This window comes from Hyaena hyaena, unplaced genomic scaffold (assembly GCF_003009895.1).
Source record: "Hyaena hyaena isolate Hyena2069 unplaced genomic scaffold, ASM300989v1 scaffold_1, whole genome shotgun sequence".
Lineage (NCBI taxonomy): Eukaryota > Metazoa > Chordata > Mammalia > Carnivora > Hyaenidae > Hyaena > Hyaena hyaena.
The window spans coordinates 3,952,777-3,972,229 of NW_024080633.1; the positions used below are offsets into that span (position 1 = coordinate 3,952,777).

Consider the following 19,453-nt stretch of genomic DNA (forward strand, 5'->3'; position numbering starts at 1 on the left):
GGCCCTAGGCCAGCCACTCCAGCTTGGTGCCCTGATTGGGCTCATCCCCTCCTGGATGTCAACTTCCCCCATGTGGCTCCGTGCCCAAGGGCACTCATTCACACCACAGCTTAGGAACATTCCCGGTCCATCTCTGGTTCAGTGCCACCACATCTGCATATAGGAAAGGATGGGGAGAATGGAGAAGTACAGACATCCCTGGATACCTCCAAATCCAAGGGCTTCTCATGGGGCTGCTCTATGGAACCCCTCAGGGAAGGTGCACCGGATTTCTCAGAGCTTGTATTTAATCCTTATGACGACTCCAGGAAAGGCAGTGCGAGCCTCACATAGAGACGGCAACACAGGGGCCAGCACGGAGGACATGACAGGGTGTCACAGCCAGGGAACTTCTCTGGAGACAACACCCCATTTGGCTACCATCAGAAACAAGTCCTCGTGTGAGAAACCACAGGGACTTGACCCATCCTGCCCAACTTTCTCCTGGGCCCGGGCCTGCATATACTCGCACCAGAACACACCTGCACTGAGTTCCCTGACTGGTGTCTCCAGCCTCTGCCCATGGCAGTTGCCAGGATAAGTATTAATATGGCTACTATTGATTAAGCAGCAATGCCGTGCCGATGGTGGTCCTGAAGATATTGGGGGGGGGGGTATTATGTAGGTATCCATCTAACCTCATATTTTATGTTTTTTAAGTTTACCTATTTATTTAGAGAGAGAAAAATCACAGGAGGAGCAGAGAGAGAGGCAGATAGAGAGAGCACCAAGCAGGCTCCACACTGCCAGCACAGAGACTGACGCGGGGCTCGAACTCATGAACCATGAAAGCATGACCTGAGTTAAAACCAAGAGCCTGTTGCTTGATTGACTGAGCCACCCAGGCACCCTTCTAATCTCATATTTTAGATAAATCTAATACATATATAATCTCATGCATATATGTAAAGCTCATTTCATCACTACAGAGTGGTTATGTACCAATGAATTTTCAGAACATTTTATATTTAGATAAAATCTCATTCATGTATGTATATAATCTCATTTATATCTTCCATATATTTGCATAAATCTTATATATGTAAAACATCACACATACGTAAATCACATTAAATCATTTGTGACTGTCAACTGTTCTAAAAATTATATGCAATGATATTCACATATGATTTCACTTATGTAAATCTTATATATATAAAATCTTGCTTATATGTAAGAATCTCATGAGTGAATATATGTTAGCAAGTGTTTCAAACACTATATGTGTAATATCGTTTATATAAATAAATTTCATTATGCAAATATGATGTAATCATTAAAAAGGATATATGCTAACAACTGTTTTAAATATTATCTATGCAATCCAAGTTTACTTATTAATGTCATTTATATATTTAAATACATCTCTTATGTATAAAATCTCATATATAATACACTCACATATGTGTATGTATGTAAATATCATTTAATCATTTAGAACAAAAAATCCCTGCGAGGCAGACACAGCTACAATCCCCACAGACTGGGCAAGCTCAAACACATGCGCACGTGATACCGGGTCTCGGCAGAGCTCCTGGTACCCCCCACCCGGACCTGCTCTACCAAAGCCCAGAGCTGCAACTGCCTCAGTTAGGGGCAGTTCCAGCATTCAGCTGCTCATGTCCCGAGTCCCAGGCTCGCCCTTGACTCCTCTCTCTCTCTCTGACTCCACAACCAGATCTTGGTCTGCCTTCAAAATAAGCTAGGACTTCACTCCTTCTCACCACTTCAACTGCCCCATCCCCATTTCAAGCCTTCATTACAGGTGGATGGACAATGGCAAGTCTTCTACCTACCAGCCTCCTTGCCCTCACCCCACTTTTGCCTACTGTCCTAGGGCGAATCTGTTAAATCACAAGTCAGCCCAGGCTATTCCCTTCCAGATCCTCCAGGGGGTCCCATCCTCACTTACAGGGAAAGTTGAGTCCTTACCACAACCCACAAGGCCCTACAGCATATGCCTCCCCTATAAAGACTCACCAACATGTTGAATTCACCACGTATAAGAGCCTGAGTTTTTTCTAGGTATAATGCGTCTAACATTTATTAAAAAGGGCTTGTAAGAATTTCTTTGGAATTCCACCCACCACGACACACACACACCTGGAAAGTAAATGAGGAGGGCTCCCTTTTCATCTGAAATCAATGGGGAATGGGGCTTCACAATGGGGTGCTTTCATATGCACCCCCTAAAACGTAGCGGATGCAGTGGATTGGCATCTGACACATGCTTGAGAAATTCTGTGGACAAGAGACTTAGGATGACCAGCTACTCCACCAGTAAGACACTCACTGATCTTCAGGAGTTAGTATCTGCTTGCGTAGAAAGTGCCTGAGTGCTTCCCATGAGCCACATGTGACCTGGGCTTGGCAAAGGGCTGGCTTGGGGACCATCTTGTCCTAAAGGGCCCAAAAGACTTCATCTGGAGGATGAACAAAGCTGCAGAAACAGATTCCTAGGGGCTGAAGACGGACTGATGAGCTGATCATATAGGGTTCATTTGACAATTTTCAGAGACTGGCCACCATCAGCTGAAGGAGGTTGTCTAGAAGCCCATACAGGTTCCCTGTGAGAGCGAGTCAGGTATAAATATCTGTGAGACCCGCAGAACAAAATCCCCCATAAGGCAACAACACAATTTGGTCCCTGTCAACTCTTCCCTGCTCTCCTCCGGCACAACCAGAGAGCGCAGTGAGGCTCAGCTAGAGTAGAGTCTTAACCTTGAACAACGTCAAAAACATTGATTCTTAAATGGAACAAGGCCATTTTTTTAATTAGCTATTTTTTTTTTAATTCAAGTATAGTTGACATATGATATTAGATTAGTTTCAGGTGTATAACATAATGATTCAACAATTCGGTACATTACACAGTGCTCGCACGTAAGTGTAGTAACCGTCTGTCACTACACAAAGTTATCACAATACTACTGACCACATTCCCTATGTTGTTCTTTTCACCCCCGTGATTTATTTATTTTGTAATTGGAACTTTGTACCTCTTACTCTCACTCCCCTATTTTCCTTAGCCCTCCCACCCCCATAATTTTTGAATTGAGACTGTGTTTGTGACTTTAGGGAACTATGATTTACCAGAAAGGTCCTGCAGCCTACCTGTGTTTTCATCTAGGATCAGGGGTATCCCAAGAACCAGACTTAAAAGGGACAGTGAGAAAAAAATAATGAAGTTGCTTTTGGGGATTACACTCTGTTCCTGCTTATTCACTACAATGGTGAGTCGTTTAATTGACTGGATGGGAGTCCCAGCCCTGCTCTGTTCTTTGTTTCCTCTTGCTAATTGGTGAAGGGGCTCTGGAGCAGAATGTCACATCAGTTAACCTATGAGAGGAAGCCAACGGCACAAGGTTTGTTTTATAGATGCCACACTCGGAACAGCAGAAAGGCCTCATCCAGGCTGTTGGAATGACCAGAGGCAGTTAGGAGTAAAGGGCTTTCCAGGGTGACCTTGACCACTTAGGATAGAGACAGGAGCTTGCAGAAGGGCAAGGAGGCACACAGAGCAACAATGAAGACGATGATGAGGACACCATCATTGACGTGGGGGAGAAAGAGCCATCAGTGGTGCACCATCTTCTCCACTCTGAGGGTGCTCACAATTGCGTGGGAAGGTGTCCTCTCCATTACTGCATCATGGGTAGTTTGAGAATTGGGATAAGGTGTACCCACCTTTCCCAAGTTCCTAGACCCCAAGCTCCCATGTGACAGGGACCGTCTGAGTAATCCCTGCCTTCCAGCACCAATGTGGCATCTGAGACAGAGCAGGAGTCTCAATACCGCTGCTGGATAGACAGATGGTTAGACCTTGACCTTGGGCGAATTCCTTTCCCAGGATCCCCTTTTGCCATAAATCCTGGAAAAATTTGTTCTTCCTCTCCCACATCCCCTGTGATGTCGCCAGGACAAAGCCTTGGAGGCCACGGGCCCCCTCTCAACGTGCCTCTCATAAGACCCACGTGGTGATGATCAAAGCAACAAGATTATGCACACAGAAGGGTTTTAGGTAATTCCATAGTGACAAATATTGTCGCTAGCCACATGTGGCAGTAGACTTGTGCAAGATCGAGCTCTATGGGGGGTTATCTTTGGTGAGGAGGCAGCTCTATATGAGTAACCTTCCACGAAGACCGGGGAAGGGATGAATGTTCATATCAATCCCCCACGAATGATAACCCCTCCCCCCCAACCCCCATTCTATGGTCCTCTAGTGTCAAGCTGGTGCTGCCCGGTGACTACCCGCCTGAATCACTGAAACCTCAAGCTGGGAGCCCAGACACAAGCTAGAAGCATCAGGTGTTCCAACCCCCTGGGAGCCCAGAAACTTCTCTGTTCAGAAACCACAGTTTGCGAGTTTCATGTACACAAGCAAATGCCGACGAAGTTTCAACCTTTTTATTCAAAGCAGCTTCTCACAATGTATAAATACTGCATATTAGCACACATGAAAAATACAACTTCTAAGGCACCCAGAAATGTGTTCATACACGTTACAGGACCATTCACAAAGAGAGTGTACAATTTGCTCTAGACAGTCAGCATTTGATAAGTCAGAAGATTATTATCCCTCAGTACTGCACCCAGTCTCGGGAAATATTTACAGCGCAGTGAGAAAGGGTCAGCTGTACCTGCTTTATAATTCTATGAAGTACTCATACTTACAAATATTCAGAACTAGTTAAAGACTCTCCCATGATAACCTGGCAAAATAAAACGAGTAGCCTAATTTGCAAAGGTCTCCTTGGATTCTGGTGCGCGTGCTACACCCATGATCAAATCCAAACACTCTTAGGGTGGGCTGGAGAAGTTTTTGGTAGCCTGCTTCATTATCAGAAGTTTGGTAATAAGCCTTACCACTAGAATGTCACTTCGTAAGCGTCAATCATTTCTCAACCTGTTAATGGATCGGTGATTTCATCATGAATGAGAAATGGGGCATCCCTTGGTGTGAGAATTGAGGGAAATTCTTCTCATGCCAAACAGGACATTGGAATGGGTCAATGAAGAACAAAAGGAGGTGGAAATTTAGCAACTGCAGGATGCTGCACAGTGTAGACGCATTTTTAAAAACTCACACAGGAGGTCCCGATTCTGATGGAACCATCTACACTGGTCAGCTCATCTGGAAGAATGCCAGACTTCCACCTTCTATGATATGGATAAAGGCTGGGACTGCACAGCAGAAACACCCACCTGAGATCCCAAGTTTCAATCTGAGAAACTCGTCTTCCAGAGCCTTCTCAAGGTGATAAATCCCTCTGCATGGCCAGCCAGGTTGGTGGAAGCGAGCAGCTTCTCTGTGCCATAAAGCATGCCCACCTCTGTCTGGATGTGCCCACAGTCTATGAAACTTGTGTTTTGTTGGAATAATGGAATTCTTTGGTCCTTGGTTTTATTGAAAGGCAATATTTTCACAATCCTGTCAACGTGGACATCAGCAAATGACTTCCAGCTGGGACTCATGGCACAGGGACAAGTTTAATACCAGATGGAACGCTCTACGCCCTCCAAATTTCCCGGAGCCCCCTGAATGAGCTCCAGCGTCAGGACAGGTGCTGGGCCACTGAGGCACGGCTAACCCAGAGAGACACCAGAGCCGAGGCTTAAGATCAGATGTCGGTGCTTCTGACTGCCGCACACACTGCGGACATCGGAAGCAAATCTCCATCCTGATGGTAGACCTTCTGAACGCTTACTAGTGCTGAACTCAATAACTTGACTTTAGCCATACGATAGCCCTGGTCTCAAGTCATCTGTAAAGCCTGTTAGGAGAATCAGCCGGGAGCTATGGAAGTGTGGCCTATGGAAGTGTGGCCAACCGAAAGGAATTGTAACTTTTGATAAAAATTTACGTCCAAATTCCAGATGGTTTTGCTGGGCCTCGGACACAGTAGATGCACTACCAATGAGCTCCATGACTTACACTCCATTAAAACGGCCCCTGGTGAACGGACTCAGCTGATGTGATGCTATTCATCTAGTTTGCCTTTGCCCTGCTAACCTCAAGTTTAGTATGGCTTAACATGCACAGTTCATTGATAAGACACTCGGGGCACGTGGGAATGCTGATTAAGTAACTGAAATTGACTTCAGATTGTCTACACAGTAAGACTCACATGTAAACTTTGTTAACATCTCTCAAGGAGTGCTGACCTCAGCCTGGCTGGACGGTTCCAGGTCAATGACAAGGGCCCTGGGGTCAACCCCCAAGGTCAAGAGCAGAAAATATCATTTGTTCAGAACAAATGATAGACCAGCAAGCCCTCCCTGTGACCACACCTAAACCATGTGAACAGTACGAAGGTGGCTCCGGAAAACCTGTCCTTGGTCCATTCGTATGGTGAAAGATAATCACCAAGGTGCCTATCTGGCCCCTGCTGCCGTCAGCTCAACCAAACTCTTCAGATTAGCCATGATTCACAGACTGTATTGAGTCCATCAACATGGCTTATGTTACTTGGAAGAAACAACCCGTATTACCCTTATTTTTATTTTTTTGCAACAAGCTTAAGGCTCTGTTCACAGACTCCATCAACTGCCACACAGTGAGACTTTATGGGGAGGTCCTAAACTACATATGTAGTTGCAAAAGGTTGGAAAATTTACTGATCCTAATGGTAAGGCTTATCCACAAATTCAATACATTTTCAAATTATACTTCAAACTTAACTGCTTTGAGAAAAAGAGACTAAAGCTGCTCTCTGACAATATGAGAGCAGTAGATTCTAATGAAAAAGTAAACTAAAACCAAATTGGCACCAAACCAGTATGCTATTTTTTGAAAGAACAAGTGATATTAATGGAAAAGATTGCCTAAAACGCATATCCTAACTTACCACAGAAATATAAAAGTTTATATTCTGAAAATATATACTGTATTAAAGTCTGTAAGCATTTCAACCAAAATCTGCAGAAATAACTGAGCAACACTTATCTACAACAAAAATATACATGCAAGACAACCTCCAAATGGTTTCCCTTAAATATCTACAAAGGCAAAGTGTAGATTTTTAAAGATTATACAAAACCATTTACAGAGAATAAAATAAAATACTTAAGAAATCTCATTTAGAGTCTTAAATACTGTGTATATTAGTGAGAGTGTCTAAACTAATATGTACAACAGACCTAAGTGTCTGAATACAGAAACACAGAAGAGAAGCAGTTCTGCATTTTAAATATTCACGTAGGAAGATTTGAAGACGTTTCTCTTTGTTTCTCTTAAAAAATTTTTTTTCCACAGAAACTAGATTGGAAAATTGCATGAATGTGACTCAATTTCAAATTAAAAAAAGTTTACAAAATTTTCTAAACCAACAGTTAATGGGAAATGCCATTCAACATTCAGTCAAGGCTATTTTTAAACGTGGATATTTGCAGCTACAGTTGCATTGATCAGAGTCCATTTTGACTATTACTTTTCCATCCTCACACCAAACTTCATAGGGAAAAAAACCTATCGTCATGCTTCAGAGAGAAAATTTCCTAGCTGTGTCTATACTGAACAAGAATAACATTTTAAATCAATTCTCTGCTACCTTCTCAAAGCTACTCGATTTCATTCTTAGAGGGTAATTCTTGATGGTTTTTGCTCACAGACACTATTTGAAAACAGAATGGCGCACGTGGGTGCATCAGCACTAGCGCAAGGTTTTCGAATGGTGGGGAGGGAGCTCTGGCCACCGTGGCAAAGTTCTGCACAAAGTCCTCTCAGAACAGGAGCACTAAGTCCAGTGGCTCCACTACAAGATGCTAGGGGCTGATCACCAGGGGTTGGAGCAGGGGGTGGGGGGGAATTCTAACTCATGGCTGACAGGATGGCAAGGAGCGGGCTGCCTAGAGGGTCCCTTGACTGCAGAAGTACCCTCGACTAACTTCCCACCCGTAGCTGTCCTTCCGACTCCAAAGGTCATTCTGGGTTAGGTCTGCCAAGACCCGGCACAATTCCTCAGAGACCCGCCCCCGCTCTGGAAAGGGACAGACAGAGTGGTGTGGAGGCGAAGCAGGGTACGGAGAGGGCAGAAAGGATGCTATGGGCGGAGAGAGGGCTGTGTGCCTGAAGATAAGAAGTGAAAGCCTGAGCCCCTCATCTCAAGAAAGCTGTTAGGATAAACACAGACACATCCACAGGTCTCGCATTTTCCATCCCAGGTCAAATTGCCAAAAGTTACCTTGATTTCATCTTCACAGTATCAAAACAACTATCCAGAAAGTGGAGAACTCAGCCATGCGGTCTACCCCACAGCAAACAGATTTAACCTACTTCTACCCAATTGGTGGAACATTCTCCTCGAATAGACTGCATAGAAACAACCAAACACAGACCATCCTTTAAGGCACCTCCTGTCGTACCCAGAACCTACGAACGGACAGCCAGGAACTCTACCCTCGTAACGGTTTCCTATTCTGACCTTATCATCAGAGATCCTTCAAACGGTCAGAAGTTTGGATCTGTGATATGGCCGAAGCTACAGCATTTCGGGTTCTTTCCGCAGAGAACAGAGATGGACACTGATCCAAAGGAACTTCCAAACATCCTCTGCCATCCTAATGGGAATCCAGACACTGCTTCCATAGACAGGAAACCGTTTCCCCCAAAAAAGTACACAGAAAGCTCGGGGCTCTTTCTTCAGAGGATTTAGCAGTGGGGGAGAGATTATCTGCACGACACACGAGAACGATGTCTGTCCAGGGGCTTGGGGAGAGCATCTGTCTGCTTTCTCAGAGGAAGAGACAAAACCCAAGTGGAGACAGGACGGCAGGCATCTGGGCAAAAGCAGGTGTTTCCCCGAAGTAATCCCCCGCGGCCAAGGTCTGCGGTTTCTGCGGGATCCCAGGGGGCCAAGCAGAGCTAGGAGAAGGAGAGGGGAAGGCAAGAAGCCTCCCCTTCCCTGACCCTCCTAAGGTCATGGGCAACTCAAAAGGAGAGAGGCTATCTATAGAGGGAACCCCGGCCATTGTAAGGATCATGTCCAGATGAACGTCACTTGCACCGTCTACAAGACCACGCCTCTCGCCATAGTGTAGATGCTCAACCTGTTCTTAAAACACAGAGCTCAGGGCTGTGAATCCCCCTCCCATTGCATCTGCTCACCTTTAAAAGAGAAAGGGCCAGAGGGAGACAGGAAACTGTGGCAATGGCGCTCCCTGTTCTCAACCTGCCTCCCCTCCCCCAAGGTGCCCCGGCACTCACTGCTCCACTCGCTGTGTGCAACAAGGGCTGAGATGGGCTGTTGAGCACAGAGGGAAACCCAGATCGAAAACAACTCCACCCCTTCTCTGCGGCTGATCCATGGACTTTGGGTCGATGGTCTAAATTCAGATACTGGGGTCTCCATGCAGCCCAGCGACCCTGGGACAGGAGACCTCATCCCTGGTTATTTCTCCCTGATGTAAGTAAATGATTCACACCTCCTGACAGCTCAACGGACAGCTCCCCACCTCCCTGGACGGCCGAAACCAGACACCGCTGTCCACATGGAAGAAAGGGACTCTGAAAATCTAAGCTCCGTCGTTTGCCCCAAAGAGAAAAGGCTCATTCTAGACAACATGCAATCCCTAGGCAGGGCCGATTAGCTCTTCCTGACGTCACAAATTAGGGACTGGGTCTGTGTCAGTACCATTCAGGCTGGAGGCCCCTTTATCTCGTTCAAGGCAGCAGAGTGAAGAAAAAACTCTCCCATAATTTCTCCCAACAACAAGTAGGCAATTATTACAGCTGAGAACCATTTACACGAACAGAATCTGGTGCAAAACTATTCCTTTTACCCACAAGGATCTCTCTGAATTGTATTTCTGCGTGGTTCATTGCTAGAACACACCAAACGGCATGAACCTCATATGGGATTTGGTCCAGGGCAGTAGGAAAATAATATCTGTGTCAACGACAGATATCATAATATATAAACAAAATAAATAACTTAAATAAGGTTGATTAAAGAAAAAAAAACCTTTTTCCTAGTAGTTCATGTTTTTGTAAAACTAGCTTTACATATAATACACATAAATTATCAGAATTTCCACTTACGTTGTTTTAAAAATATATATTTAACAAAACATTCCTAAACGTACAATATGTGGGTTTGCAAATCACTCAACTGGGTTTTAAGACCAAGCCCTAAAAGTCACACAGATTTGCATCAGAGAGAAGACTGAGGCTGGCTCGACACAACCGCTTTCGCTCATCGGTCTGGAAATTCCCTAAGGTGGACCGTCCCCCATCACCTGATCTGCACTTGACCGGAGAGAGCCATGCAGCCAAGTCTCCAAAGCAGAGGCACTGTGTAAACACAGCCTGAGTCAGAAGGAAGGAGAAGATCAGTCTTCCCCTTCCTGGACCAGGATGGTGCATTTCAGCGAGTGGGGACTGGCAGAGGCCTGGGAAGATATAGCCCTCGATAGCTCTCTAGCCAGTGCAGGGGCGGGGGGGCTGGGGGAGGCCAAGTATGCTGAGTTTCCCATCCGTTATACAAAACCAAACCAATGCGGAACAACCAAAGGACGCGAGGAAATGGACACAAGAGAGACACCTTGACGGATTCCTTGGCCAGCACAGCCGTGCTCCGATCTCTGAGGCACGGCGCGAAGCTGGAAGTCAGGTGCCCTCGAGTATGGGGGCAAGTGGCCTGGGGCTCCTCAGACTTCGTAAATTTTGTCCTGCAGGTAGCTGAACAGGGAATCCAGGCCCTTGGAGGAGCTCCAGAGCTGCTTGAGCATGAGGCATTCTTTCTCGTTCACATCTTCCAGCACAGATTTCAGGAAGCTCCGAACGAGGCATTTCGACTCCTCCAACACCTGAAGGGAAATGCATGAGCCTCGTTAGCCGGCACCGGGGACTCGTCTCCAGGAGAATGCACTCGGCCTATGACGCACCAGCTAACTTTCCGATGCCCAAAGCTAGAAGAGCCTGCCTCCTGCAGTCCAGAACTTCCCAAGCCTGTGTCCCCACCGATGCCAGGAATGGGTTCCAGGCATGCAAAGATGTTGAGCCCTCGGCCCCTGGGATGGCTGGGTGGGGCCCACGTTACCCCCGACTGCGAGAGTTTTGTCCTTTCCCCGAGGGTCTGACATACACTCAGAATCATTTTCTACAGGTAGCATGAAAAAGTTTGGGAAACACTGCTTTCACCTCCACAGGCTTCGCTGTGAAACCGCAACAATGATACCCGGCTTAAGGATGGTTGGAATCACAGAGTAAGATAATGAATGGACACGGACAGCTGTCAGAGTATCCGCAGGCCCCGCCCCACCCGTGGTGCCTCTTGTTGACCAATTGCAACAGCAGTAACAGTAGTGATCGTTGTGAGAATCGTAATGATAATCGCAATAATTGCAGTGAAGGGGGAGAACAGTGGTGACAGAGAGTAATAACGCCACAGGACTACAGTAGCAATGAGAATGGTAATGTCAGTAATGTGGCGGAGACAATGGAACAGTGGCGAGGATGCGATGGCATCAGGACAGTGACACGGCAGCAATTGCAGTGAGGCCGGTACTAGTGGTAAGAACAGTCATCACAGCATCCTAGTTACGAGTGACAAGGACCGGACTGATCAGCGGAATGGTAACAATGCCCCCACAAGCACTACTGACCAACAGCCTGCCTGAGAAGCACTCTCCCTGCTTTCTCTCATCTCTTCCTCATGATGACTCCATAAACAGGTTGTATTTTTGTCGCCATGTTACAGATAAAGGAGGTCCAGGTGCCCAGGTGTGATGGACGTGGCCTGCAGTCACCTGGCTGAACCGGCTGGGCCGCTGCCTCGCTCGGGCATAGCCATGGTGGGGCCATGAGGCCTGGCCTCCACCTTCCTCTGCTGATGTCAAGGCTTCGCACACGCTCTCCCCAAGGGCTTTCCAATAGAAAAAGGGAGACAGGAGCTTCCTTGCTCAAGCAGGCAGGCAGGGAGCTGGCATTTTCCTCCTTGGCCCAGGCTGGAGGCAGCCTCCTGCCTTGCAAGGATTCCCCTGAAGAACACCATCTCCCAGGCTGTAAGGCAGGTTTCTTTCTCAGGCAGGTTCCTTTCTCCAAAGCTCCTGATTCCAGGACCGTCAACAGGAGACATTTGCTTGCAGCGTTTCGTCAACAGCTCGTTCCTGGAGCACCTCCACTGCCCAAAGGCCAGACTCCTTGGGGGAGCCTCAAGGCCTTTCTCCTACCTTCCTCTTCAGCTTTCATGTCCCTCCAACACCCCGTGTACCTGCACAGACCGCTGGGGGCTGCCGCCTAAACCCCACAGGGGTTTTTGGACTCCTGTGACCTCACTCATACCACTTCCTCTGCTTAGAATGTCTACGTGTGTCTCTCCATGCAGCGGATTGTAGGGGTCATCAGCCTTTTTCTGCCCGGGGATTCCTGAGACATGGGATTGTCTGTGATCAATTCAGGAAGAGTCCCAAGCAAAGTGGGATGAGCTGGACACCACAGTTATCAGGAAAATTTAAAAGAGAATCCACAGAAAGAGATCAGCAGAATGCATGGCCCTTAATATGTGTTCCCCAGCGATGCGGGCACACGGCCACCCCATCATCACTGGCTTCCAGGGAGCAGAGCGTACACACAGTAGGTGTCCAGTTGAGGCCGAGGAGGCAAATCATGAGCGGCATGGCAGCTGGGGGCAAGGGGGCGAGGGGCAGACAGAGAGAAGGAAGAGGTGCTCGCAGGTCTGATCCCATAACTGCAGCCCAGCAACCCCCTGACTCTGGAGCACACACAGGGGCCCCCCCTCACACCGGCCCTTTTCTCCCAAATCACCTTTCTCATTTCCTAGACCAGCACTGTGGCTCCAGAAACGGCCTCCACTCCCCCTTTCTACAGGATATTTCCATACTGTGCTCAGAGTGACTTTTATGAGATAAAATCGACACTTAATTAAAATTGGGCGCCTCTGCAGAGGTGTTACTTATTTATCCACTTCTCAGTGTGTCTTCAGAGTCCAGTGGTGATGCTTACATGCGCCAAGCACTCCGTGGGCAGAAGTGAAATGCAGGCGTGGCGTGTGCTGGTTTCTCTCATCTCTCGGATGGTGTAATACCCTTGGTCCTTATTTGCCTTTGTGTCTCATATTCTTTGAAAACTACAGATGTTTTGTGCTTTCCTGTGTGTCTAGGACTTTCTTTTAAGGCAACCTACTCTACCTCTGAGTATAAATCTCTGCCGTGTGGTTTTCAAACTGGAGATGATGGGGAATGTATCTAAGAATGCAGACTCTCTCTCTCTCTCTCCTGGTTTAAGCTCTCAACACCGAGATGAGGCACTGTGGTGGTGTTACACACGCCCTGCATGACCTCTGGCAAGTCAGTTGACCCCTTCCAGCCTCATCACCTCGTCTGTGAAATGGGTCTGTTACAAGCACAAGCACACAAAGACACGGGAACTCACCACTGCGCTGCAGGATGCCATCTCCTTGACCCGCAACATGACTTCCTGGCTGAACGTGGTTGGCCAGAAGACCTGGGACACCAGGCCTCTGCTGCACGCCTCCTGGGCAGTGAGCTTCCGCCCACAGAAGAGCATCTCATTGGCCTGAAAAAAGCAAAGGTGTGGGAAGGCTGAGAGCCCAGAGCACCTTCCACATCTGTTAGCAAGGCCTGGGCTGGACATGCACAGCTGTCCTGGCTCCCAAAGGCAGGGTTTTCACCTGGGAGAAGCTTTGGGAACTACTTGTGTCTGTGTCTGTGTGTGTTTCTGATCAGAGGGTCCACAGCTTTCTTTAAATTCCCAACAGCAGCCGCGTACCTACCGTGGGTTCATTTGCCCAACACCCCTCCCCACTTCCGGCAGCGGACCCGCGGCAGTGGGCTTGCACCTCGGGCTGGGTCCATTTCAGCGCTGACGCCCCCTCCCAGCAATGAACACATATCCACCCATGTAATAAAGCCCTAAGCTAGAGGTGACGGGAAGAATCTTTCTCCCTCTCTGGTTACGTGCTCAAGTCAAGGAGCCCATGGCCACCCACTGCTGTGTCCCCACTCTTTGGAGAAGTGGGTCCAGCAAGAAAGGAAGGTTGGAGGACAAGAGCCCTCACTGAGCTGGGATTCCTGGACCCCAGCATCCCCAAGGAAGGCTCCACTTCCGGATACCCAAGTTAGGACAACAACTGCATTCTTTTTCCTCTGCCTTTAAACCAGTTAAAGTGCTTCCATCACTGGCAGCCAGAAAGGTCCTAGATAATACCCTAATACTAACGCAGAGAGGCGCGTCTCCCCCGGTGGCCCAGGGCTGTGCTCAGTTGTGAGGGGCAAAAAGCACCCTCCCTACCTATACCCCTGCCCACTGGCCTTCTGTGGTTTCCTTCCAAACCCCACTCCCCAAAGAATCTCCTCTTGCTTTTTGTTCACAGCTTCCATACATGTCCTGGGAGGAGCCCAATGGAGAGATCCTAGGCACCGACAGCCCAGTGCAGCTACCACTACGACTTACCAAGCGACTCTCCCGCTGACAACTAGCATGTAATGGTTACCGCCATGTGGTGGGGTCCCTATCTCCTTCAGGATAAATCCCCACCTCCCTCGCGCAGCAGACAATCCCTTCCCTGACCAGCCATCCATCTGCCTGCCCCTTGCATGCTTAGCCCCTCTTGCATCGATGCTGACATGCCCGGCTCTCTCAGCTGCTGGGTCTACACGTGTGTTTCCCCCTTTGTTCTGGGCATCACTGAGGGTCGTGATGACCCACAGGACCATCATTCTCTGCCAGGGTAGAGAAATTTACCAGGCCAGTAATGAGCCTACAGCATGCATCTGGGTAGAGGTATGAAGACAAATATATGTCATTATACTTGTTTAGAAACACCTCTGTCTCAGGACAGAGAAGGGGAAATGAAAGCGAGGAACTCAATAGAAGGACCCGACCAGGACACAGTCGGCATGAAGACATCTCAGTCAGCAACATTCTTGGAGTTTCAGAAATGGTTGAAATAAAAGAGACAGAGAAAGAGATAAGGCTGTACAGTGTTCACATTTTTGCAACCACAAAGGACGGGGAGGAGCAGGAGCGGCTCTGGGTCTGGGCACAGCACAGTGGCCGAGATCAAAAGGGAAAGTGTTTGCTTCCTGGGCTCCCTGCCTGCCTCATTTTCCTGCCACGGGTGAGACTGTGAGCAGCCTGGAGCAGGCCCCAAGGTCCTGAGTCTGAATGGCCTTACCGGCCACCTGCTGGCCCTCCTGTGTGGATGGGGTGGTGCCGGTGGACGGGGGCTACTGGGGGTCTCCAGTGACCTCGTACTTGCTCTTCCTGTTTCGTGCATCAAAGAGTGACACTGAGGGGGACACTGGGGGTCCCCTTCCTTGCAGACTCACTCGGGAGGTGCCCGCATTGGGAGCCTTCTCTAACCACCTCTGCACCTCATCACAGTACAGCAGCGTGGCCACTTATGGGTCTTCTCCCTCCCCAGGTAGGAAAGCCGAGGTCGGCAGCACCTGGGCAGAGGGAAGTACCGGCCACAGAATCAGGCACCCTTGCTCTGCCCTTGGCTTTGCCCTGTGACCCTATGCAAATCTCTCTGCCTCTCTGCATCTGTTTACTCATCTCTGAAGTGGGTACCAATTACCACCTGTGAGGATTCACAACGAGAGAACAGGAGACCAGGGAAACACCAAGCCAGCCATGCATCAGCGCCCACCGACGGGATTACCAAGGACAGAGTCCCTGTGTCACTCATCTCTGCGCTTCTAAGCAGGTAAAGCAAAACGCCTGGTGCCTCCTGGGAGCTCACTTAGGTCTGTGGACTCAAAGAAGGAGCAGCACCTGCTAGAATACCACTCAGCTCTCCTTGCTGCAGTTTCTCTGCCGAACAGAGGGCAGCAGGACCTACCTTTGTGGGTGCTGAGCAAGAGTGAATGAGACCACCATGTGGAAAGTGACCAGTAAAGTAGCCCGCACGTGGTGCCGAGCACAAGCTTGGAGAACCTTGCTGGGGCAACCCGCTCGGTCCTCTGTCATCAGAGGGCCCATGTGGCTTCAGTGTGTGATGCAGCACGGTGGACACGCTTTGCAGAATGCAAGTATGAAAGGGACGGCAGGAAGCGCCAAGGTGATCGGGCCATCCCTGTGCAGGATCTCAGTACCAACAGCACTTCCGTGAGGGCCCCATTAACTCCAGGGGATGGCTGGCACCTGAGGGCTTCACCCAAGGACCTCACCCTGGGGTGGGAGATGGAGAATCTCAGGAATCCTAAGGACGGAAGGGGCACGGACCTCAGTCTGCTCAGTGGGTGGTGGCCGTGCTGAGCCCACAAGGCTTCGGGAGTCACACAGGAGTTACTCTTCCAAGCTGTGGGATGTGAACATCAAGGCCAGAGACCAAACACGAAAAGGCCCAGAAGGCCTGGGTCATTCAAACCTTTTGAGCCTTGCCAAGGGGCTCCAACTCAGAATGGAAGACCCACCAAAGGCTTTGTGAGAGACAAACAGATAAATTATTGGAGGGCCAAGAAGCAGTCGGGAACGGAGAGGATGGAGGAAAGAGTTTCCAGGACCATCTGTCACAGCAGAGCAAGCTAACAGTGTCAGGGCTGATGACGGGCCTGCCAGGCTCAACACACAGGAGGTCACAGGTGTCCCTTGCAATGGAATGTGGCCAGTTTTCCTCCAGTTTTTCTCCAGTATCAGACAAGAGCACCTACACCTGCACATGTGGGTGCTGGAACTTTCTAGAACTGGTGTGGAGGTCCTTCTTGGAGGGACGAGGGGTTACAAGGAGCTGGCACTTGATTTCAGACAATACGGTCTAGGTCAAACAAGCACCAGGTAGAGACATCCCCCCCCCCCCCGCCCCCTGCCCAATTTCGGACTCACTCTGTGGATGCAGGCCCTCCTGTAGAGGTGGTAAAGAGCACAGACTCTGAAGCCAGAGAGTTTGTGGTTCAGACACCACGACTGCCCCTCCCACTGTGTGACCCTGTACAACTCACCCTCTCTGAGCCTCAGCCTCCAATCTGTCAGGTGGAGATAACTACAGTCCTACCTTACAGGGTTATGGGGGGACGGGGACCGAGTTAGCGGCCGTCAAGCCCTGGCCGTGGTGAGTGCTTTCCAAGTGTTAGCTGTTGCTGGCCCCCGACCACGCTTGCTTCATGCTATTGGTGCAGAATCTGTCAGCAGCCTGCAGTGAAGCCCACCGCTCACTCAGAGGCCCCTCTGCCTGCTTACTGACACATGACTCGGCAAGTTCCTTAACTTCTCCAGTTTAGCTCGCCAGCTGTGTGACGGAGACCAACACAGGTTCTCCAGGTGCAACCTGCCCTGGGATGGCCCCAAATCCCCTCCTGCTTCTGGGACACACAGCAGGACTACATTTCCCAGCCTCCCTTGCAAGTAGGTGTGGCCACGCCACCGAATCCTGGCCCCTGAAAAGTGAGTGGGGATGAAGATGCCTTTTGCAGGCCTGACTCCGGAAAACACTCGAGCTCTCTCTACACATCCACTGGCCGGAAGCACAGGTGTGTCTACCAGATGGAAGACGCCTGGGCCCCCAGTCAGTGTGGACGGCCAGACTGCGGCAAGAATGAGAAAGAAATTTTTGTTGTTTGGACCCTGGGATTGTGGGATTGTTTGCTACAGCACACAGTCTATTCTGATACAAGGTCTTATCAGGCTATTGTGAGGAATAAATGAAAGAATGGCTGCAAAGTGCTTGAACTTAGTTCAGTTGGCTTTAACTAGTTACGTGCTTAGTTACCTGAACTAGCTGAATTGAGTTAACTCAGTTAAGTAAACAAAGTCTGTGTTTGGTGAGCGAACATTGCCATCATCTTCTCAGCCCTTGGGCACACCCAGCCCTGGCATCTGGTGGCAGCGCCGGAAGGTTCCAAGGGCAGCCTGCCCGCATCCCAGCTGCCCTGGAGGGAGGCAGAGGAAGCAGAGACAGTCAGCAGATTCCACCAGCCGGGGGAACCCCTGAGCTCCTTATTCATATGTAGGGCCATATCCTAAATCCAGAACAGAGAAGGGGTCTTGTCAAGATCACAGAGAGGGATTCTGCCCAAAGATGGAGGAGGCTTACCAGTGCAACGCCCAGGATCTGGGGAAAGGTGTATGAGGAGCAGCCAGCGGGTGTGAGGCGGATGGTGGCATACGGGGTCTGAAACCAGGCCTTCTCACTGGCCCACACGATGTCGCAGAGGGGCAGGATGGAGGCACCAAGGCCCAGGGCAGGCCCGTTGATCGCGACCACGATGGGCTTCTTAAACTGGATGAAGGCCTTCACGAAGTCCCTGGGAGAAAAGAGAAGACCCTCTTTAACAGGCGACCAGGCTTGCCCAGACCTATTTGACACCCTTGAACCTACCGAGGCTGCAACCGGCTTCCCCGGTGCTGTCTGGCACCCTCCGGTCATCAGAGGAAAGAGGGTGCCAGGCAAGGGTCACATCCTCCTGGACACCAAGCCACTAATATGCAGTCACAGGCATGGCACACGTGGTGGTCAGTGGCAGGTTTTCAGAAAGAAATTCATGGGGGGTGACTGCCTTTCCCCGTTTGCCCAGATGGTCCCAGGTCATGCCTGTTGTCCCAGTACTACACTCACTCCCTGGATATTCGCAACTTGTAAATATCCTAAGGAAGCCAACCTGAATGTCAAGTTTAGAACCAGCAAGAGAACAAAAATGAGGCCTATTTGAACACATGGAGAGAAGGAACATTCTAACAGCCCTGGCCGAGGGTGGAAATGGTGGTGTTGGGAGGTATGAATGCCTTCGTGTTGGAGGTATTCCACCTTCGGCCAGAGGATCGCTTTGGGTGAAGTTGTAGAGGGGATTCAAGCTTCAGAAGGTGGGCACGGGTGAGGACTGATGGCACATAACATTTCTTTCAGTCCTAGGCTTGTCTGACTCTGAATCAGGGATTCCAGACTCATCTGGATGTGAGGGATGAGACTCATCTAGGGTGGTTCTAGAATGCTGACAAGGATCCATCCATATGTTAGGGTGGCTTCAACCAAAAGTGGGGGACACTGGACCCCCCCTGGAGGCATGAGGCATCTGGGATCCTGGCTCTGAGATTTGGAGACATTTTATCACCCTGCCCTTCTGCAGTGAGTAAAGTTCCTGCATGCATTTGTACCCATTAAGCAGAGCCACCTCTACCTTCCTTTGCCCCAGAATGCTTTTTCCCTTTCCTCTTGCTGCTATATAAGATCTATAAAACGTTAATGTTCATCTGGACATGGAGGAAAGATCCAAGAGGTCTAGTAAAGCCTGCATCCTTCATTATTCCCAGGTGGAAGACTGGAAACTACTGGGAACTCAAAAGAATAAAATCCATACTCCTGACCATGACCTTGGTCTGCTTCTGCCTACATGTCTCTTGTCTCCCTCATGCCTGCTCATTATGCATGAGCTGCACGGGCCTTCTGAGAGTTCTTGGAAAACACCATTATCACAATTTGCAATTATCCTC

General features: G+C 49.2%; 1 protein-coding gene across 1 annotated transcript in view; it reads right to left on the bottom strand.

Moving 5' to 3' along the window:
* Positions 1-4,434: 4,434 nt before the first annotated feature.
* CDYL2 (chromodomain Y like 2) overlaps positions 4,435-19,453 on the bottom strand; it is a 168,814-nt gene continuing 153,795 nt past the window's right edge. The window contains exons 5-7 of the mRNA XM_039226289.1: positions 18,060-18,270; positions 13,436-13,579; positions 4,435-10,848 (exon numbers count right to left, since the gene is read on the bottom strand). Coding sequence (XP_039082220.1) covers positions 10,690-10,848; positions 13,436-13,579; positions 18,060-18,270 — 514 coding nt within the window. The 3' untranslated portion in view covers positions 4,435-10,689. The remainder of the gene's footprint in view (positions 10,849-13,435; positions 13,580-18,059; positions 18,271-19,453) is intronic.